At 43.4% G+C, this 19,327-nt stretch overlaps 1 protein-coding gene across 1 annotated transcript in view; it reads left to right on the forward strand.

Moving 5' to 3' along the window:
* Positions 1-5,992: 5,992 nt before the first annotated feature.
* PANX1 (pannexin 1) overlaps positions 5,993-19,327 on the forward strand; it is a 66,920-nt gene continuing 53,585 nt past the window's right edge. Inside the window, exon 1 of the mRNA XM_007938061.2 lies at positions 5,993-6,173. Within this exon, the coding sequence (XP_007936252.1) occupies positions 5,993-6,173 (181 nt within the window). The remainder of the gene's footprint in view (positions 6,174-19,327) is intronic.

Raw genomic sequence — 19,327 nt, forward strand, 5'->3', positions numbered from 1 at the left:
TGCCTTATCCACTATGCTACCAGAGCTCCCGCACCCGATGATAGTGGTTCAAACCCACCAGCCACTCCTTGGAAGGAAGGTTGGGCAATCTACTTCCATAATGATACCAGCTCGGAAAACCAAGGAGGGGTTGCTATGAGTCGGGTCTGACTCAATGGCACATAACAACAACAGCAACAGAGTTTATTTTATGTATTTTGGAGCACTAGCACTACTAGCACCCAATGATAGCTCCAAAATACATAAAATAAACTCTGTTGCTGTTGTTATGTGCCGTTGAGTCAGACCCAACTCATAGCGACCCCTCCTTGGTTTTCCGAGCTGGTATCATTATGGAAGTAGATTGCCCAACCTTCCTTCCAAGGAGTGGCTGGTGGGTTTGAACCACTAGGCTTCTGGTTAGAAGTCAAATGCCTTAGGCACTATGCTACCAAAGCTCCTAAAATAAACTCTAATAGCATTGAAAAGAGAAAAAAGACAGTTCCACAATAATAGTAGGAGACTTCAACACCCACTTTCAGTGAAGGCACTAGAAAAAAACAAAGATACTGAAGATTTAAATGTCATAAATCAATCAACTCAACCTTATAGACATATATAGAACACTCCACCCAATAGCAGCAAAGTATACATTTTTTTTCCAATGCACATGGATCATCTTCCAGAATAGACCACATTTTAGGCCACAAAGCCTGACAAAATAAAATCCACAACAACAAAATAATACAAAACATTTTCTCTGATCACAACACTACAAAAGTAGAAATAAGTAACAGGAAGAACAAGGGAAAATAAATAAAATACGTGAAAACTGAGCAACACCTTGCTTAAAAACTACTGGGCAATAAAAGAAATCAAAGATTAAATTTAAATATTCCTAGAATCAAATGAAAATGAAACACAACATACAAAAACCTTTGAGGTACAGCAAAATAGTGATCAGAAGTCAATGTATAGCAATAAATACATGTACCCAAAAAGCAGAAAGGGTCAAAATCAAAACATTAACCCTACAACTCAACTAGAAAGTACAGCAAAAGAAGCCCATAGTCAGTAGAAGAAAGGAAATAATAAAGACTAGATCAGAATGAAATAGAGAACAGAAAAACAACAGAGAGAATCAACACAACCAGAAGTTGGTTCTTTGAAATGATCAGTAAAATTGACAAACCACTGGCCAAATTGATAAAAGAAAAGCAGGGGAAGAAGCAAATAACACAAAGAAGAAACAAGATGGGTGACATTACAACAGAACCAACTGAAATAAAAAGGATCATAATACTATTAAAAAAAGAAAGAAAGAATGAAAGTGCTCCAAAAGGTTTGAAAACCTAGAGGAAATGGACAAATTTCTAGAAACTTCACACAAACTTGAGGTAGAAAAACTGAACAGACCCACAACAAAAGAAGAGAGTGAAGAGGTAATTAAAAAATTTCCAAGAAAAGAAAGCCCTATCCCAGATGGCTTCACTGGATTAGCATCTACCAACATTCAGAGAAGAGCTTACACCAATACTACTCAAACAAATTCAGAGCATAGAGAAGAAAGGGATACTTTTGAATTTATTCTATAAATTCAGCATAACCCTGATACCAAAGCCAGGCAAAGACACCACAAGAAAAGAAAATACAGACTAATATCCTTTATGAATATAGACACAAAAATTCTCAACAAAATTCTAGCCAACAGAATTCAACAGCATATAAAAATATTGAGATAGACAGACAGACAGACAGATAGATAGGTAGGTAGGTAGATAGACAGACAGATAATCATAGCCAAGTAGGATTCGTACCAGGTATGCAAGGATGGTTCAACCTTAGAAGAACAATCAATGTAATCTACCACATAAATAAAACAAAAGAAAAGCATTACAAGATCATCTCAGTTGATGCAGAAAAGGCATTTGGTAAATTCTAACACCCATCTCTGATTTAAAAAAAAAAAAAAAAAAAACTCTCAGCTAAATAGGACCAAAAGGGAAATTCCTCAACATAGTAAAAGCCATTTATACAAAACCAACAGACAACATTATTCTCAATGGAAAGAGACTGGAAACATTCCCTCGATAATGGGAACTGGACAAGCATGTCCTTCATCACCACTCTTATTCAACATGGCACTGGAAGTCCTAGCTAGAGCAGTAAGTCAATAAAAGGAAATAAAGGGCATTCAAATTGGTAAGAAAGAAGTAAAACTATCCCTATTTACAGATGATATGATACTATACATAGAAATTCCAAAAGAATCTACAAGAAAGCTACTGAAACTAATAAAAGGATTAAGCAAAATAGTAGGATATAAGATGAACATATAAAAACCAGCTATATTCTTCTATAACAACAAAGAGAACTTTGAAAAGGAAATCAGGAAAACAATACCAATTGTAATAGCCCCCTAAAAGATAAAACACTTAGGAACAAATCTAACCAGGGATGTAAAAGACCTATACAAGGAAAACTACAAACTATAACCGTAAGAAACCAAAAGAGACCTGCATAAGTGGAAAAACATACTATGCTCATGGATAGAAAGATTTAACATTGTCAAAATGTCAATACTACCAAAGTGATCTATAGACACAATGCAATCCTAATCGAAATTACAATAGCATTCTTCAACAAGATGGAAAAACTAAATATCAACTGTACATGGAGAAGAAAGAGGCCCCAGATAAGTAAGGCATTATTGAAGATAAACACAAAATAGGAAACCTCACACTACCTGATCTCAGAACCTACTATATATAGCTATGGTAGTCAAAACAGGCTAGTATTGGTACAACAGCCACATACAGCAATGGAACAGAATTGAGAACCTAGATGTAAATCCATCCACCTATGGACAGCTGATTATCAACAAAGACCCAAAGTCTATTAAATGGCGAATAGACAGTTTCTTTAACAAATGGTGCTAGCAAAACTAGAAGTCTATCTGTAGAAAAATGAAATAGGAGCCATATCTCTCACAATACACAAAAACTAACTCAAAATGGATCAAAGACCATTTTAAATATAAAACCTAAAACTATAGGAAGATCATGTGTATAAACTGTTAAATGGGAAACTAATATGCTTTATAAACTTTCACCCAAACCACAATAAAATGTTTCAGGGGAAAAAAGAGAGAGAGAGAGAGAGAGAGAGACATTAGGTAAAAACCAAGGAAGTGAACCAGAAACTATGGCCCCTAGCTGCCCTTCAGGTCTGGAATTGAACCAACACCCGTGGTGGTTTCCAGCCAAACAAAAGACACGCATATGAGCTGAACATTTACCTCAGGCAGATACACTCCTTGGAGAGAACAATCATGGGAGAAAGAAGGGCTGCTTATGCACAGGGAGACAGCTCAGGGGGCAAGAGTGTATGGTGGGATGGACACTGGGAAGAGGTGGCTATGGGGAGGAGGTAGGAGAGGAGCTGTTCCATTGTGGTAAACTGTGGTCAATGACATGAGACAAAGTATATGTGAACTGCTGTATGGAAAGTGAATTTGCTCTGTAAATCTTCACCCAAATCACAATTAAAAAAAAGAAAACAAGGAAGTAATGTAAGATGTTAGTGGAAACCAGGTATATGGGGACTCTCTGTGCTGTCCGGTATTTCTGTAAATCTAAAACTGTTTTGAAAAATAAAGTTTTTAATAAAAAACAGTATCATTGACACCTTAAATGTCTGAGGTTCATAATGTCAGCTATCAAATATTGAGTTCTACAGTGCACCAGGCACTGTCCATATCACATTTATTCCTCAGAACAACCTGATGTGAAGGAGGAAGTAGTCTCCCTATTTAGCAAATGAGGAAATTGAGGCTCAGAGATTTCCAGTGACATATCCTTGGTCCCACAACAAGTAATTGACAGAGCCAAGGGTTGAACCCAGGCTCTTAGTGCGAATGGGTGCATTTAATGAGAAGGGGAATAACTGGAGTTGAGGTTTGAGAGGAAGATGAGGATTGTAGACCTGGCCATTATGAGTTCTATGTCCTGTTGAGACAGGGGCACGTGTAAGGAATGAAAGCTGCTTTAGCTACATTTTTTTGTGACGACTACATTTTTTTCTGGTAAATTACTTAAACTTCCCCTGCTAATAGGAACTGGAAAATTGCTATATATACTTCAGTTGCAAATTAGGTTGTTTAAAAACCTTTGCTAGTAACAATTACAAAATAAGAAACCATGACTAATGAAACTTCTATTAGAAAGGATGAAGTTGCCAGGTTGTTTATTGCAGATTCTCAAGCATGGGATCAGCACGTGAGACCCCATGACAACTTCTATCTTGATCTGCAGACAAACAGGTGTCTGGATGGATCCAGAAGACAGGAACACAATGAAACAAGAATCCAATTAAGGAATATATGAAACCTGTGCACCTGATTCACCAACTGTATAGCTTCCGCATTCTGTCCCTATTAATTGCTGTAAGCCAAGTCCAGCTAGCGAGCTATACACTTAGTTTGCTGTCGCACTGTACAGTCTCGTGCAGTATTTCATTAAAGGCTCTGTCTCTGTAAGCAATTCTTTACTGCCAGCAGACAAGAGCCCACCTGTGGGGCCTCGCTGGGTCCCCTCCGGTAACACTGTAAGACATCCGAGTGGAGAGTTGGGTAGGCCGTTGGGATGTACACTGAGAGGAGATGTCAGTGTAGAGATGTGCATGGGGGAGATGGTTTACAAAGGATGTTTGCACCTATGCACCAGCTCCCCCTCTCCTACAGAGAAAACAGCCCAGGCCGGCCCCAAGAAGCCCTCCCTCATGTCTGTTCAAATGTTGCCACCTAAACATTTTTTCTATTTAGCAGCATTCCGCTAAGAGATTCAGAAGCTGCTCCCAGTGCCTCCCAACATCTACCCACTCGCACTCACCCCTCTGCAGGCCCTTAGGCCAAGGCTCTGATTGGGAAGGCAGGGGAAGGAGAAGCCGGAACCTGAGTAGCCTGCGATCTAGTCACAAGCTTCCCACACACTCAGCACTGTGTGCGGTGCCTCCCAATCATTCACAAGTTTCCTCCAAGTCCTGCGCTCCTTTCCGTACATTTTTTTTTTCTACTTGCTCGCTTTGCCTTTTATGGCATCCTTTGCTCCTTGAAGCTTTTCCAGTTTATTTTGACCTGACTTCACCGTGCAGGAATGTTGGGAATAGGGTGTAAATGGGGACCATCTTGTCCACGAGGATAAGGCATCGTTTCAGAAGCGTTTTAAAAAATCCCAGGGCCAGAAGAGGGAAAAATGGGGATAGGAAGTACACATGAGTTTTCAGAGGTGCCTCTCGGTGGGAAGATCCTCTCCGTAGTGATGGACCACAAGGCCGCGGGATGCTGCCGCGCCCACCTCGCCCGGCGTCACCGCGGTTTCCGGAAATTCCGCGCTCCTGAGTACTCGGTTTCCCCGAATGGTTCCGGAAGAACGCGGGTGAGTGGGCCGCTAGCATACGACCTGCCTGGAGATAGCTCCAGCTGCCGAGGCGGGACCAGGAGGCCGAGGAGGGAGGGAAGCGCCTAGTTCCCGAGCTGGTTCTCGCGCCCGCCGATGCCGGAGAGACACCGAGCCCAGGAGTGGTGCACGCGGCGCAGCCGCCCAGCCTGCCCCCGGGGATCTGCGTTGGCCGAGCGGGCGGGGGCGGGACCGCAGCGCCCCGCGAGCTACGGGCTGCGCCCCACCCGCAGCGGGGGCAGAGAGCGCTAGAGCACGTGCGTGGGAGCTGCTTGGGGGCCTCACCCAGTGGTGCCGCGGAGCGGAGGCTGCTGCAGCTCGGGCGGAAGCCCCTGGCAGCGAGAGCTCACTGAGACACAATGGTGGGCCAGACGCAGGAGCAGCTGGGGAGCGGGCAAAGGGAAAGCGAAAGCCGCGGGCCCAGCCGGTGACGAGTGAAGGCGTAGCGCAGCCCTCTGGACTTCGGCACCGCACGAGCCTTCTCTCGTGGGTCTGGACTTCGGCACCACAAGAGTCTCTCTCGTGGGTCTGCCGCCTGAGCCTGGCGCGCCGCAGCCATGGCCATCGCCCACCTGGCCACAGAGTACGTGTTCTCGGACTTCTTGCTGAAGGAGCCCACGGAACCCAAGTTCAAGGGTCTGCGGCTGGAGCTGGCAGTGGACAAGATGGTCACTTGTATTGCCGTGGGACTGCCGCTGCTGCTCATTTCGCTGGCCTTCGCTCAGGAGATCTCGATCGGTAAGGCCCGGGGCCAGAGGGGTGGGATGGACTGGGCGGGTGTTCTCAGGGCCGCCCAGGTCGGCTGAGAAGTGATTTTATTGCACGCTAGGCAGAATCGCTGCACACCCTTGGCACTGCTCACAGCTGTGATGGGCGTGCACCTTGCAAAGAAAGGTGGCCAGTTTTATGGTCCAAAGCGTTCTTTGCCCACGTGCTTTATTTGTATCCTTGTGGCCCCTGGTTCAAGGAGCTCTGGTGGCGTAGTGCCTAAGGCATCTGACTGCTGACCAGAAGGTTGGTGGTTCAAACCCACCAGCCACTCCGCCGAAGCGAGACTGGGCAGTCTACTTCTGTAAAGATTTACTGGCTCGGAAACCCAATGGGGGTCTGTCTCTATGCGTCAGAATCTACTCCAGGGCACTGGGTTTGTTTTTTTTTTTTTTTTTTTGGATTTTGGTCCCCGTTTCAGGGCAGCAGGGGATCCTCCCCTGCTAGCATCCTCGCTTCTCAGTACCCTTCTCCCTGCTGTCTAGTCTGACTTACCTTTGCCACCAGAACTGCCGAGAACAACTTTCTCCACTCTTTTTTTCCTTCACACATGTTTGCACAATCATATAAAATTTACTACCAGAGAAATTCCTGAATGGCTCAATAGATGATGTGAAGAAAACTGCCCAAGAGAAGTTTGTTCTCCTTTCACTATCATATGTAATTGATAGTGAGACTTATTTTTCAATGATACCAGTTTGTGGCAGATATTAGAGGGTTACTGAAATACTTCACCTAGGCAGCCTTATTATCGACCTGAGGTAAACAGGTCATTGTCTTATAAATTTTCATTTGACTGGAGTAACATTTCTGGGAGATTTGAAAGACTGGTGGTTTGGAGAACAATCACATGGCTAATAAGTGGGTGGCCTTCCTCATCAGCTGTTGAGACAGAGTGCCTGAATCAAAAGAAGACTGTAGGAGGGCTAGAAGCAGTTTTATAGAGGGAATGAGGGAAAGGCCAGTGGGACTACATGGGGAAAGCTTTGTGTCAGAGGTTGGGCTGGCCTGAGCCTTGCATGAGATTTGAGTAAGGAGGGCTAGACCATTTGCCAGGATTTTGAGATGGCAGAGAAAGTTACATGTTCCTGGGAGGGGCAGACAGTGGTAATTGCAGAGGCAGCATGATTAGGCAGGGTTCCTAGGATCTGGGCTGGATGTGGGCTGGGATCAGATTAGGACAGAGGAACACAGATTTGATGGTTTAAGAAGAAGGAAGTTATTATTTGAGCAGAGGGTAGACTAGTTGAAAAACAGCATTTAATAAGAAATAACCTGGTGGTGGCATGTAGATTGGGAAAGGAGGGGAGAGAATGAAGCTAGTGAGGATGGATACCATGAGAGGGAGCATTAGGCAAGGTCTGGTGCATGGGGGTGGTGTGGGGTGAAGAGTAGAAGGGAAAAAATGGGAAGCAGTGATACTGAGAGGTCAAGGAGCAAAAAATAGCATTTGGATAACAAGTTTTTTAATGGAGAACGAAGGACAAAGACTGGTCCGTCATGCTGCAGAGCTTGTGAGGGGAGTATGGTGGTAGTGATGGAAATAGTAAAACTGAAGGGAGAGTTGGTTAGAAAGGGTGACGAGCTTGATTTTGATCTACAGCACTAAACTGTTTGACTTGGCAGAGAGTTGCCAAATTCATTATGGAAAAGAAGTTTTCCATTTAAGTTGTCTTTGAGTGACCATAGTCATCAGGGTTTCCTTGGATCACCAAGGGTGGAGGCATCCAGTAGAAAGGAAAACCACTAAGTAGCATGGGTCCTGAAGATAATGTCTCCCTTCAGCAAATGCCCTTGAGTACTAGCTGTGTGCTGGCCCTAGTGCCAGGGCTGAGGACCAGGGATAAATGAGGCATGATTCCAGATGTCCTGGAGGAACAGAGTGTTAGGTACCTGATGGGGACCGAGAATCGGGAGAGGAGTTGGTCATTCTCTGACTAGCTCCATTTCTGGCCGATGAACTAGAGGGAACCAAGGTACCTATACCAGTAATGCCTTGGTGGTGGTGTTAGTTGCCATCTAGTCGATTCCTTAGACACTGCCGAAGTGTTGGATGGGCTGAGAGACATTTATTTGGGTTTGGAGTAGGTTCACCCAGCAAGGGTCTGAGCTTATGCTGTGTATATAGCAGCTATCGCACCTGAGAAGGATTGTAAGGAGTGTGAGATGTGGTTCTCTCTCCGCCCTGTGGGAGTTCACTGTCCAGCCTGACTGAGCGTGGACATAGCTAACAGGGTAACGTTCTTTGGCAGTGTATGGTCACTGACAAGGTGGGCAGTGAACTAGGAGTAGCAGTCTGGTGAGAATTGGCAGGGATTTGGATAAAGAGCTAACAAGTAGATTTGTGTGTCTTCTAAGGTACTTCAGGAGTTCCATAGGGACACAGAAATAGGCACATGGGAGGAAACAACCAAGAGCATATAAGACCGATGAAGTTGAATGCAGGTATACCTTGGAGATACTGCAGTTCTGTTCCAGACCACCACAATAAAGTGAATATTGCAATAAAACAAGTCCTACAATTTTTTTTGTTTCCCAGTGCATGTGAAAGTTATGTTTCCGTTATACTCTAGTTTATTAAGTATGCAATAGCATTATGAAAGAGTTAGAAATAATAGTGAGAATTTGAAAAACTGTGACATAGACATATGAAGTGAGCACATGCTGTTGGGAAAATGTTACTGATGAGATGCAGGGTTGCCACAAACCTTCAATTTGTAAAATATGCAATGCATGTGAAGTGCAGTAAAGCAAAGTGCAATAAACAAGGTATGCCTGTACACATGTAGATAAAGAAGGAAGACTTTGGAGAGGAGGGCAGGGAACATAAATTAACAAGTGGAGTAAATGGAGTTGGTTATGTCATGCAGCATTTAATTTTGTATAAATTCAGTATATGTATTCAGCCAAAAATCAAAGGAAAAGTAGTTTTCTTCAGTGCAGGACAGCTTCCAACCAGGACAGCTGTCTCAGCTGCTCTGCCATGCAAGCAGATCCTTTCTGCTGTGCAGGCCCCTCTTGGCCATGCGGGGCCTCTCTGCCTTCAGCCTTCCTGCCTTTGGCCTCTCCCTGCTAACTGGCTCAGCTCACAGCCAGTGTAGCAGTTTGCTCAGCTGCTGCTCTCCTAACAACAGCTTTCCTCTGTTGCTGCTGCCAGTGCCACCAGATCCCTTCTGGGCCTCTCACAGTCTTCAGTGTTAGAACCTTTGATCTATATTACAGCTCTTTTAGGAGATTGATCTTCCAGGAATCCCAGGTCCAAACTGCTCCACTCCAGGCTCTTGGTCTTGAGGTTATCTTCTGGCCTCTTCTAAAAGCTTCTGTGCGGTTGACCATTTATGTCAATTTCAAGGCATGGCTCTCCCAACAGGACCACCATGAACGAGTCCCCTCAGTGGACCACAGGTCACTTAGTCCTATGGGGTGATTTTACACACCGATCTTTCTGACTAGCAAACCAATCAATCCAGTTAAGGTGAGTAAAGTGGACCAATCGTAGGGTAGGCAGACTGTGTGTGGCCCAGGGCCAGACAGAAGTATCAGTCTATCAAGTTGTTTACAGTTTACCAGAGAAATGTCAATCAACCTAGGAAATCTGGACAAAAGTACTGAACCCTCTAGGGTAGAAAACAACCTGGCAACCTACCCTGCCCCCAGGCTGCTTCTCCAAAGAACTAGGTAACTTCTCAGAATTTAGGGGGAAAAAATTTCCCAAGCTATTTTCCCAAGGAACTAAGGCGAAAGTCCACATAAATGAACTCATTTCACCACACACACTTTATACATTGAATTAAAACCTATTCATGTGACTGCCTCACCTACAAGGTACTTAGTATGCTGTTTATCCCTAGAAACTGGCATCTTGCATGGGACATTCTATAAATATTAGTTGAATAACTGAAAGGCAATAGCTTCGGCAGAAGGAATGCTTTATTTGGTTTATGTATTCACAAAACGTTTATTGGGAGTGAAGTGTCTGACATACACAAGACATAGAGCCTGCCTCTTAGAAGCACATTAACATAGAAGACACATAACCCAACCCTAATACAAGAGTCATGGAATCTAGGTTGTGTCAAAGGTGTGCACCAAAGCTTGGTACTGTGGGAAGGTAGATTGAGGGATTGATTCCGACTCAGGAATAGTGAGGGCTTCAGGACACTGAAGAGTCTGAGTTGAGTTGAGGGAGGATTCCAAATGTTTGGAGCAGTGTGAGCCAAGCGGAGAAGCATGAGCCGGTGCAACTGTGATCTTTAGGCGTGCAGTTGCCTAGAGAGACAGGAGTTGAAATGAGTCTACAGGGGCATGAGATAGAAAGGGGCATAGTACATCCCATGTTTGGGTGGAGTGTGTTTAAAAAATTAGAAATTAGAAAATCACCTTTAATTAATACACATGCCAGTTTTCTTATTTTCCTTTTGCATTGATAAACTCATGTATGCATGCAAATTCATTTAATTAAAATATCAAATTCTCTTAACCATAAAATTCATTTTCAGTTACTTTATAAAAGCTAAATTTTCTATTAAATGCTATTTTGTAAAATAGGGTTCAGGTTCTAATTGTGACAGCTTCTAACTGTGACAGCTTCTAACTGTGACAGCTTCTAACTGTGACACTTTCTGAAGCTAATTTGCCTTAATTAAACCTTCCAATGAATAAAAAATTTGCATAGACTGTTTTAAAATTAAGGGAGGCAGTGTTGAAGGTTAGAGGGAGAGAATGTCCTAATATGATAAAACATGTTTGGCTTCATGCTAAAGGTTTCTCCTTATTCTTTGGCCCATTTTCTCACTTTGCCTTAGCCCATTGGCCTGTTTCAGAAAAGAGCAACAGATCTTGCCCAGGCCATTGAGACCCATGGGCAGGGCAGCCAGGTAACTTTGATTTAGCTCTGCTGTGGGCCAGCATAGTGGCTGGTACTTTACTGACACAAGCATACCTCCCAGACATCACATGTTCTCTTTCAGATCACCCTAATATAGCAAATATTGCAGTAAAGCGAGTCACATGAGTTTTTGATTTACCAATGCATATAAAGGTTATGTTTATACTATGCTGTAAGTATGCAATAGCATTATGAAAAAGTTTGAAATATGAGCTCAGGTGGCATAGTGATTAAAGCATTTGGTTGCTGACCAAAAGGTGGGTTCTTTGAACCCACCAGTAGCTCCACAGGAGAAGGATGAGGCAGTCCACTTCCATAATGATTTGCAGCCTTGGAAACCCAATGGGGAAGGGTCTACTGTGTCCTAAAGGGTCATTGTAAGTCAGAGTAGACTTGATGGCAGTGGGTTTTTTGTTTTTGGTTTGCAATGCCGTGGGCTTGGGTTATGTAGGCAGTTATAGTGCCTCCTCAGGGGATGCTTTGATTCTGTGGTGCCCTCACCTGACATGTAGCCCCTGGGAGAACAGAGCCTTAGTCCCTTTCTGGGATGTTTCTTGCCCTGAGTTAGGCTGACTGCACCAAATGGGCAGCAGGGACCAGCCATTAGAATCCTAGGCAAAGCGAGTCCCTCTCCCTGCCGCTATCCCAGCATCAGCTACACTTCTGGGCAGAGAGGGCCAAACTTAGTCCCTCTGAGTTAACTCTGCTCTTTTGCTATCATTACAGGGCAGGCAGGAGGCCAACCACAGTGAGCCAGAGGACAGATATAACTGCAGCTGCTCCCAATATTATTAGCTTATAGTTCCCCTTATATTTCCTGCAGCTGAGTCAGCAGCTGGTGGCTTAAGTTGTCTGCACTGTTGAGACTGAATTTAGGCACATCTTTGGGAATATCCTCAGGCTGCTTTTCACAGCATGTACCAGATGGTAAAGCTGACTGATAATTTTCAGCATTGTCCATAAGAGTGGACTCATAGTCAGGGTCTCACAGAGCAGGCCTCATAATAACACATCCTCAACTTACAGAACCAAAGAGCCAAGACAGCCCTCCCAGATGTCTTCCAATAGGACGTGTTATCTACTGGTTCATGTTTTTCTCTGTTAATGTGTCTGTTGTATTTTTATTGTACAAAACCAAAACCAAACCAAACTCATAGTGACCCCCATATGGTTTCCAAGGCTGTAAATCTTCGTAGAAGCAGACTGCCTCATCTTTCTTCCATGGAGTGGCTGGCTGGTGGGTTCAAACTGCTCACATTTTGGTTAGCAGCCAAATGGTTTAAGCACTGCACCACTAGAGTTCCTCTTTATTGCGCAAGTAATGCCTAAAATACATTCTCATGGTAAAAGATTCCTAGTCTTCCTTCACCTGTGTACTATAGGTAACTTCCAGAGATTCTTGGTACAGCCTTTTAGCCCCCCTTTTCTGTGTTAAAGGAGCTCTGGTGGCACAGTGCCTAAGGCATTTGACTGCTAACCAGAAGGTTGGTGGTTCAAAGCCAGCAACTGCTCCATGGACGGTAGATGGGGCAATCTACTTTAGTAAAGGTTTCCTGCCTTGGAAACCCAACGCATGTCGCTGTGAGTCAGAATCGACTCTGTGGCAGTGAGTTTGGTTCAGTTTTTGTTTTTCTGCCTTGACATAACTTGTACAGTTATTTTGTTTGTTTATTTTTAATTGTGATTTGGGTAAAAGTTTACAGAGAAAATTCACTTTTACATATAGAAGTTCACATATATTTTGTCTCATGACATTGACAACAATTTACCACAGTGCAACAGCTCCCCTCCCACTTCCTCCCTGTAGTTACCTTTTCCTTGGATCCTTCCCTCCATGCGTTCCTGCCCCTGAGCTATCTCTCTGTGCATATACAGCCCTTCTATTCTCCCATGATTGTTCTCTCCAAGGAGTGTATCTACCTAGTGTAAATGTTCAGCTTATATGCCTGTCTTTTGTTTGGCTGGAAATCACAGGAGTGGGTTCAATTCTAGACCTGAAGGGCAGCTGGGGGCCATAGTCTCGGGGGTTCCACCAGGCTCTATCAAACCAGCAAACCTGGCCCCTTTTTTCCCCCCCAGATGATTTGGGGTTTTGTTCCACATTGTTCTCCTACTCTATCCAGGATCTCCTACATAGATTCCCCCTCCGAGTGGTTGACAGTGGTAGCCAGGCACCATCTAGTTCTTCTGGTCTCATAGTCATATAGGTTGAGGATCACATGGTGTAACATGTTTTTTGAATAACACATTGAGTTATGCCAATTTGTTGATGATTTGACATGATTGTTCTGGGATTTGCTTTTTTGTTTTGGAGAGCTTTTCATGCCAAGATGTAGGTATCGCCTCATATTTTTTTAATGGGGACCAGAATAATATTCCATAGTCTGGTATATTTTTATCTTAATTTATCTAAGCACTCTCCTGGGGATGGGCATTTACATTATTTTTTAAATTTCTACTATTACACATACAGCTTGTTTGTACATAAAGCTTTTTTTGTACATAAACTCTCCCATCCTTCTAACATTGAAAAGAAAGAAGAGAACAGGATCAATTTTCAAAACAGTTGAATCATTTTCCAGAATAGTTTTGTGTTCCTGAGTTCTACTGTTTCATGTTGCATTGTATACTCTCCATCTCTAACTCCCTCAAAACCAAAATCAAGCCAGTTGATGAGTTAACTCTGACTCATGGTAGCCTCATGTGTGACCAAGTGGAACTGTGCTGTGTGGGGTTTTTAAGGGCTGATTTTTTAGAAATAGGTCAACAGAACTTTCTTCTGAGATGCCTCTGGGTAGACTCAAACCACCAACCTTTTGGTTAGCAGCTGAGCACTTAACTGTGTGAACCTGGGACATCTAACTCCTTCTAGATTCAACTGTAGCAGAAAATGGAAGAGGCGTTTTGATATGCTACTGGTGTCAAGAGAGAAATGGCCCACTTCAGGGGAAAAATGCCAACTCTAGCTTCAACTTCCTGATATGTATCCCATACTACACTGTAAGTTTCCTTCCAGCACTTAGCATAGCTTGCAATTATGTAATTATTTGTTGAATGCTGTCGATTTTACAAGGCTTGAGCTCACTGAAGGCAGAGGCCATTGGTGGGTTTATTGCTCTGTCTATAGCTTCTGGCACAAAACTTGATACAAAGTAGGGATTCAATAAAGTGTGTATAAATGGAGACGAAATGAATAGGCATGTTCACAGATGTTAGCAGTTTTGAATCCTGTGCATTAGTTGTGCATTGTCCTGAGTCATTTCCAACTCATGGTGACCCCATGTGTATCAGAGTAGGACTGTACTCCATAAGTTTTGTTTTTAATAATATTTTATTGTGTTTTCAACCAAAATTAATGGAAACAATCAGTCCTAGCGACTGGTACACCATCCGATCTGCAACCTATACAACTATGAGACCAGAAGAACTAGATGGTGCCCAGCTACCACTGCCATCCACTTGGAAGGGATGTAGGAGATCCTGCATAAAGAGGGAGAACAATGTGGTACAAAACTCAAAATCATTTGGAGGCAAAAAAAAAAAAAAAAGAAGGTGGGGACCAGGTTTGCTGGTCCAATGGAGCCTGGTGTAACCACTGAGACTATGGCCCCTAGCTGCCCTTCAGGTCTGGAATTGAACCCACAACTGTGGTTTCCAGCCAAACAAAGTACAGGCATGTGAGTTAAACATTTACCTCAAGTAGACACATGCCCTGGAGAGAACAATCATGGGAGAAGGAAGGGCTGCTTATGCACAGGGAGATAGCTCAGGGTGCAGAAGAGTATGAAGGGATGGACACTGGGAGGAGGTAACTATGGGGAGGAAGTGGGAGGGGAGCTGCTGCATTGTAAATTTTGGTCAATGACATGAGACAAAGTATATGTGAACTGCTGTATGAAAAGTGAATTTACTCTGTAAATCTTCACCCAAATCCTAATAAAAAAAAAAATAAATAAAAATAATAATATTTTATTGTGTTTTCAGTGAAAGTTTTACACAGCAAATTAGGTTCCCATTTGACAATTTCTATGCAAGTTGTTCAGTGACATTACTTACAATTTTCACTATGTGTCAGCGTTCTCTTTACTTGGGGTCTGAATGTTCTATTTCCAGTGCTCTGCTTACCCTGCCTCCTTATCTTTTCATCTTTGCTTTAGAGCAATTATTGACCTTTTTTAAAGATGATTTTTTAATGGAACACCATACTTACAAGTAATACTCTTTATTTTGTGTGCCAACCTGTTATTTAACCAAAAGGTGACCTTGGGATAGTTTCAGTTTGAGGTTTAGAATACTTGATGTGATATTCTCAGGGAGTCCTTTAGCCTCAACTGATATGGTACGTCTGGGCTCTTTATAAGAGTTTGAACTGCTCCGTGGAGCTTTTTAAGGCTGTAACTTTGGAAGCAGATCACCAGGCCTGTCTTCTGAGGCACCTCTGGGTGGCACCCTCCTTGCTGTTACTTGTGGAATCAAGCCCAGACTTCCTTGCATGCTATTCCAGGACCTTCATTATCTGGGTTTCACCTGCACTTTGTGCTCCAGGCACAGTGGTCTGTTCCTTGCCCTAAACGTGACAGGAACTTTACTCCATGCTTTAGCTCATGCTGTTTCCTCAGCCTGGTTCCCTCTTTTCCTCCCTTTGAATATGAACATCTGCCATAGTTCAGCTATTTGTTGTTGTTGTTAGCTCCTGTCCAGCTGGCCCCTGACTCACAGTGACCCCATGTACAACGGAACGAAATACTGCCCAGTCCTCGACCATCCCCATGACTGGTTATGGATCAGACCATTGTGATCCATAGGGTTTTCAGTGGCTGATTTTCAAAAGTATGTTCATCACCAGCCCTTTCTTCCTAGTCCGTCTTAGTTTGGAAGCATTGCTGAAATGTATTCAGCATCATAGCAACATATAAGCCTCTGTTAATAAATGAGGGGTAGCATGCACGAGGTGCATTGGCCAGGAATTGAACCCTGCTTTTTGACATGGAAAGTGAGAATTCTACCACTGAACTACACTGCCCTCATCCTTATGTACTTGTGTCATCTGTGATCATTAATTGTTGATATATTGGCCTCCGCTGGACTGTAAACCCTTGGAGGGCAGGAGCCATGCCTTCTTTATCTTTAAATTCCCTGCATTGCACACAATACCACGTACATGGTAAGTGCCCACTGGGGTTGAATTCAAAGCTGTTGTGCTCTCATTGCCCCAGGAAGAGTATCTTTGCTTTGCTGTACCACGATAGAGACAGAAAGAATGGAGTACTTGGGGAGGGTGAGAGTCCTTGGCTCTCTGGTTTATTGCTGGCACAAAAGCAGTGGGACATTAAATACCAAGCTCTGATGAAAAAGCTTAGGTGTCCCTTTTCTTTCTCAAAATTCCTCAGAAAATAACATTTGCGACTTTAGCATAGGCATCTGTCACGTGAAACCCATGACAGTCTATTTAGAATGTCCTTGTGTTTGCAAAGAAACCTTATGACCAGCTATCTGCATAATGGTAACAGGCATTATAAGCTCTTTTCACTTTGTCAGAGTCACTAATCTTTGATTCAGTACAAACTTTAGATGCTCAAGACCTTTCTCCTACCCAGAAGGGTTTCTTTGTTGTAGGAACTACAAAAGCTGGTTTTGAAATGGCATCTTTGAGTGAGAAATGATGGGGATAAAATGAACAAAGTTGGGTTTCATTTCATGATGGCCTCATCAAATCTAAGATTCAAGTTATCCAAGGCCAGCTTTCATGGTGCATAGAAGGTAAGACAGATAAGCCAGTAAGTAAAAGTGAAAATCAAATAGTAATAAGTGCACTTAAAATAATACAGGGTATGACAGAGGCTGTCTACATCTTTGTATCTCCAGTGTCTGCCACACAGAAAAAATAATAATAAAAAAGAAAACTCACTGCTGTGGAGTCACATCTGACTCATAGTGACCCCTCCTTGGGTTTCTGAGGTGGTATCACTATGGAAGTGTATTGTGCAACCTTCCTTCTGAGGAGTGGTTGGTGGGTTTAAACCGCCAGCCTTCTTGTTAGCAGTCAAGTACCTTATTGTTGTTGTTGTTATGTGCCATCGAGTCACACCCGACTCATAGCGACCCCTCCTTGAGTTCCAAAGGCAGTATCACTACGGAAGTAAATTGCCCCATCTTCTTTCCAAGGAGTGGCTGGTGGGTTCGAACCGCCAGCCTTCTGGTTAGCAGTCAAGTGCCTTAGGCACTATGCTACCAGAGCTTATTATTATTATTATTATTGTTATTATTATTTAGGAGCTCTTGTGGCATAGTGTCTAAGGCATTTGACTGCTAATTGGAAGGCTGGCGGTTCAAACCCACCAGCCACTCCTCAGAAGGAAGGTTGGGCAATCTACTTCATTAGTGATACCGCCTCGAAAACCCAAGGAGGAGTCTCTGTGAGTCGAGTCTGACTAGGCGGCACATAACTACAACAACAACCATTTATTGAATTCTTAACTGTATGCTGGCACTGTGGCAAACATTTCATTTTAATCTTACAGGAACTAAGTGAGGTTTTGCAAATGACGAAAATCAGGTTCAGAAAGATTAAGTAACTTGCTAGTAATAAAAAAGAAAACTCAATGCCTGTTGAATATAATGGAATCGTTTAAAGGCAACATCTAGGAATAAAGTTTTCAGAGCTTCTGTTTATAAAAGGGTTACCTTCCCCGAATCCAATTGGACTTCCATATTGTATCATGCAAATAGGTCTCTGACTGAGGCCTGGGCAGTAATTTTGTCCTGACCCCTTTTAAACTTGTTAGTGTGTGCTGTTGAGTCAGTTCCAACTCATAGTGACGTTGTGTGACAGAGTAAAACTGCCCCATAGGGTTTTCTAAGCTGTAATCTTTTTGGGAACAGATTGCCACATCACTTTCTCATGGAGCCACTGGGTGGTTTCAAACCACCAGTCTTTCAGATAGCAGCCAAGCACTTACTCATTGTGCTACCAGGACTCCTTTTTATACTTAGGTATATATTAAGTTACATATAAAAAGTATAAAAAGTTACTTTTTATACTTGGGTATATATTAAGTTGATAACATGAAAGTATAGTTATCCTTCTCTATAAAAAAATTGCTGCCTACAACTGTCCATGAGCGAACAATCTACCATTTGGCCTGGAGATCTTGGATTCTTCATTCATTCGACTCAACAGTGAGTATACTGCCTGCCAACCTTGGACTCCTCAGCCCTTGCAGCTGTAATCACTCCAATATCCGAGTAGTCCCAAGGACACTCCAGACCTGGACGACTGAAAAGGAGCTCTGGTGGCATAGTGCCCAACACATTTGACTGCTAACTAGAAGGCTGGCAGTTCAAACCCACCAGCCACTCCTCAGAAGGAAGATTGGGCAATCTACATCTATAGTGATGCTGCCTCGGAAACCCAAGGAGGGGTCACTACAAGTGAGATCCGCAGGGATCCAGGTGAGGAGAGAGAACCCAGGCACACCCAAAGCAGCAGGGCGGGAGAGCAGGAGAAAGGAGATTAAAAGCCAGGAACCCAGACAGAGGAGCAGTCAGCTGCAGGGATCCAGCTGAGGAGAGGGAACTCAGGCACGCCCAAAGCATCAGGGTGGGAGAGTGGGAGAAAGGGGATTAAAAGCCAGGAACCCAGACAGAGAAGCAATCAGCTGCAGGGACCCAAGTAAAGGTGGTACGAGAGGTTTGCAACAGGGAGACAAACTTGTCTGTCGGTTTGTCCTACCATGGTGACATGTTGATGTGAGTTTTGAGGCTGAGCGACTGGTGTTTCAAACCCAGCAGGATGCACGTGGTACATAGGTATCAGCCCAGCTTACAGAGTGAGACAGACTAGGAAGAAGGAAGAGACCATCCACTTCTCAAAGAACTGGCCAGGGAAAACCTTATGAATAGCAAAGAAACACTGTTTGATACGTTACCACAAAACTTTATGAATAGTCTGGTTAGGTTAGAGGGCTCTCAAACTAGGACTGGGAAAGAGCTGCATCATCTGAGTAAACCCAGCCTTACTTATATGGATAAGGTAAAGCTTTTGAGACCTCCATTTGCTGATGGCCCCACTCAAATTGAAGAGAAACAGCTGCAGACATCCATTAATCATCAGAACATGGAATGTACGAAGTATGAATCTAGGAAAATTGGAAGCTGTCAAAAATGAAATGGAACGCATAAAGATTGATATCCTCGGCATTGTTGTTGTTGTTGTTATTTGCCGTCGAGTCGGCCC

The sequence above is a fragment of the Orycteropus afer genome, unplaced genomic scaffold (genome assembly GCF_000298275.1).
Source record: "Orycteropus afer afer isolate SDZICR_OR568_19922 unplaced genomic scaffold, OryAfe1.0 scaffold00047, whole genome shotgun sequence".
NCBI classification, from domain to species: domain Eukaryota; kingdom Metazoa; phylum Chordata; class Mammalia; order Tubulidentata; family Orycteropodidae; genus Orycteropus; species Orycteropus afer.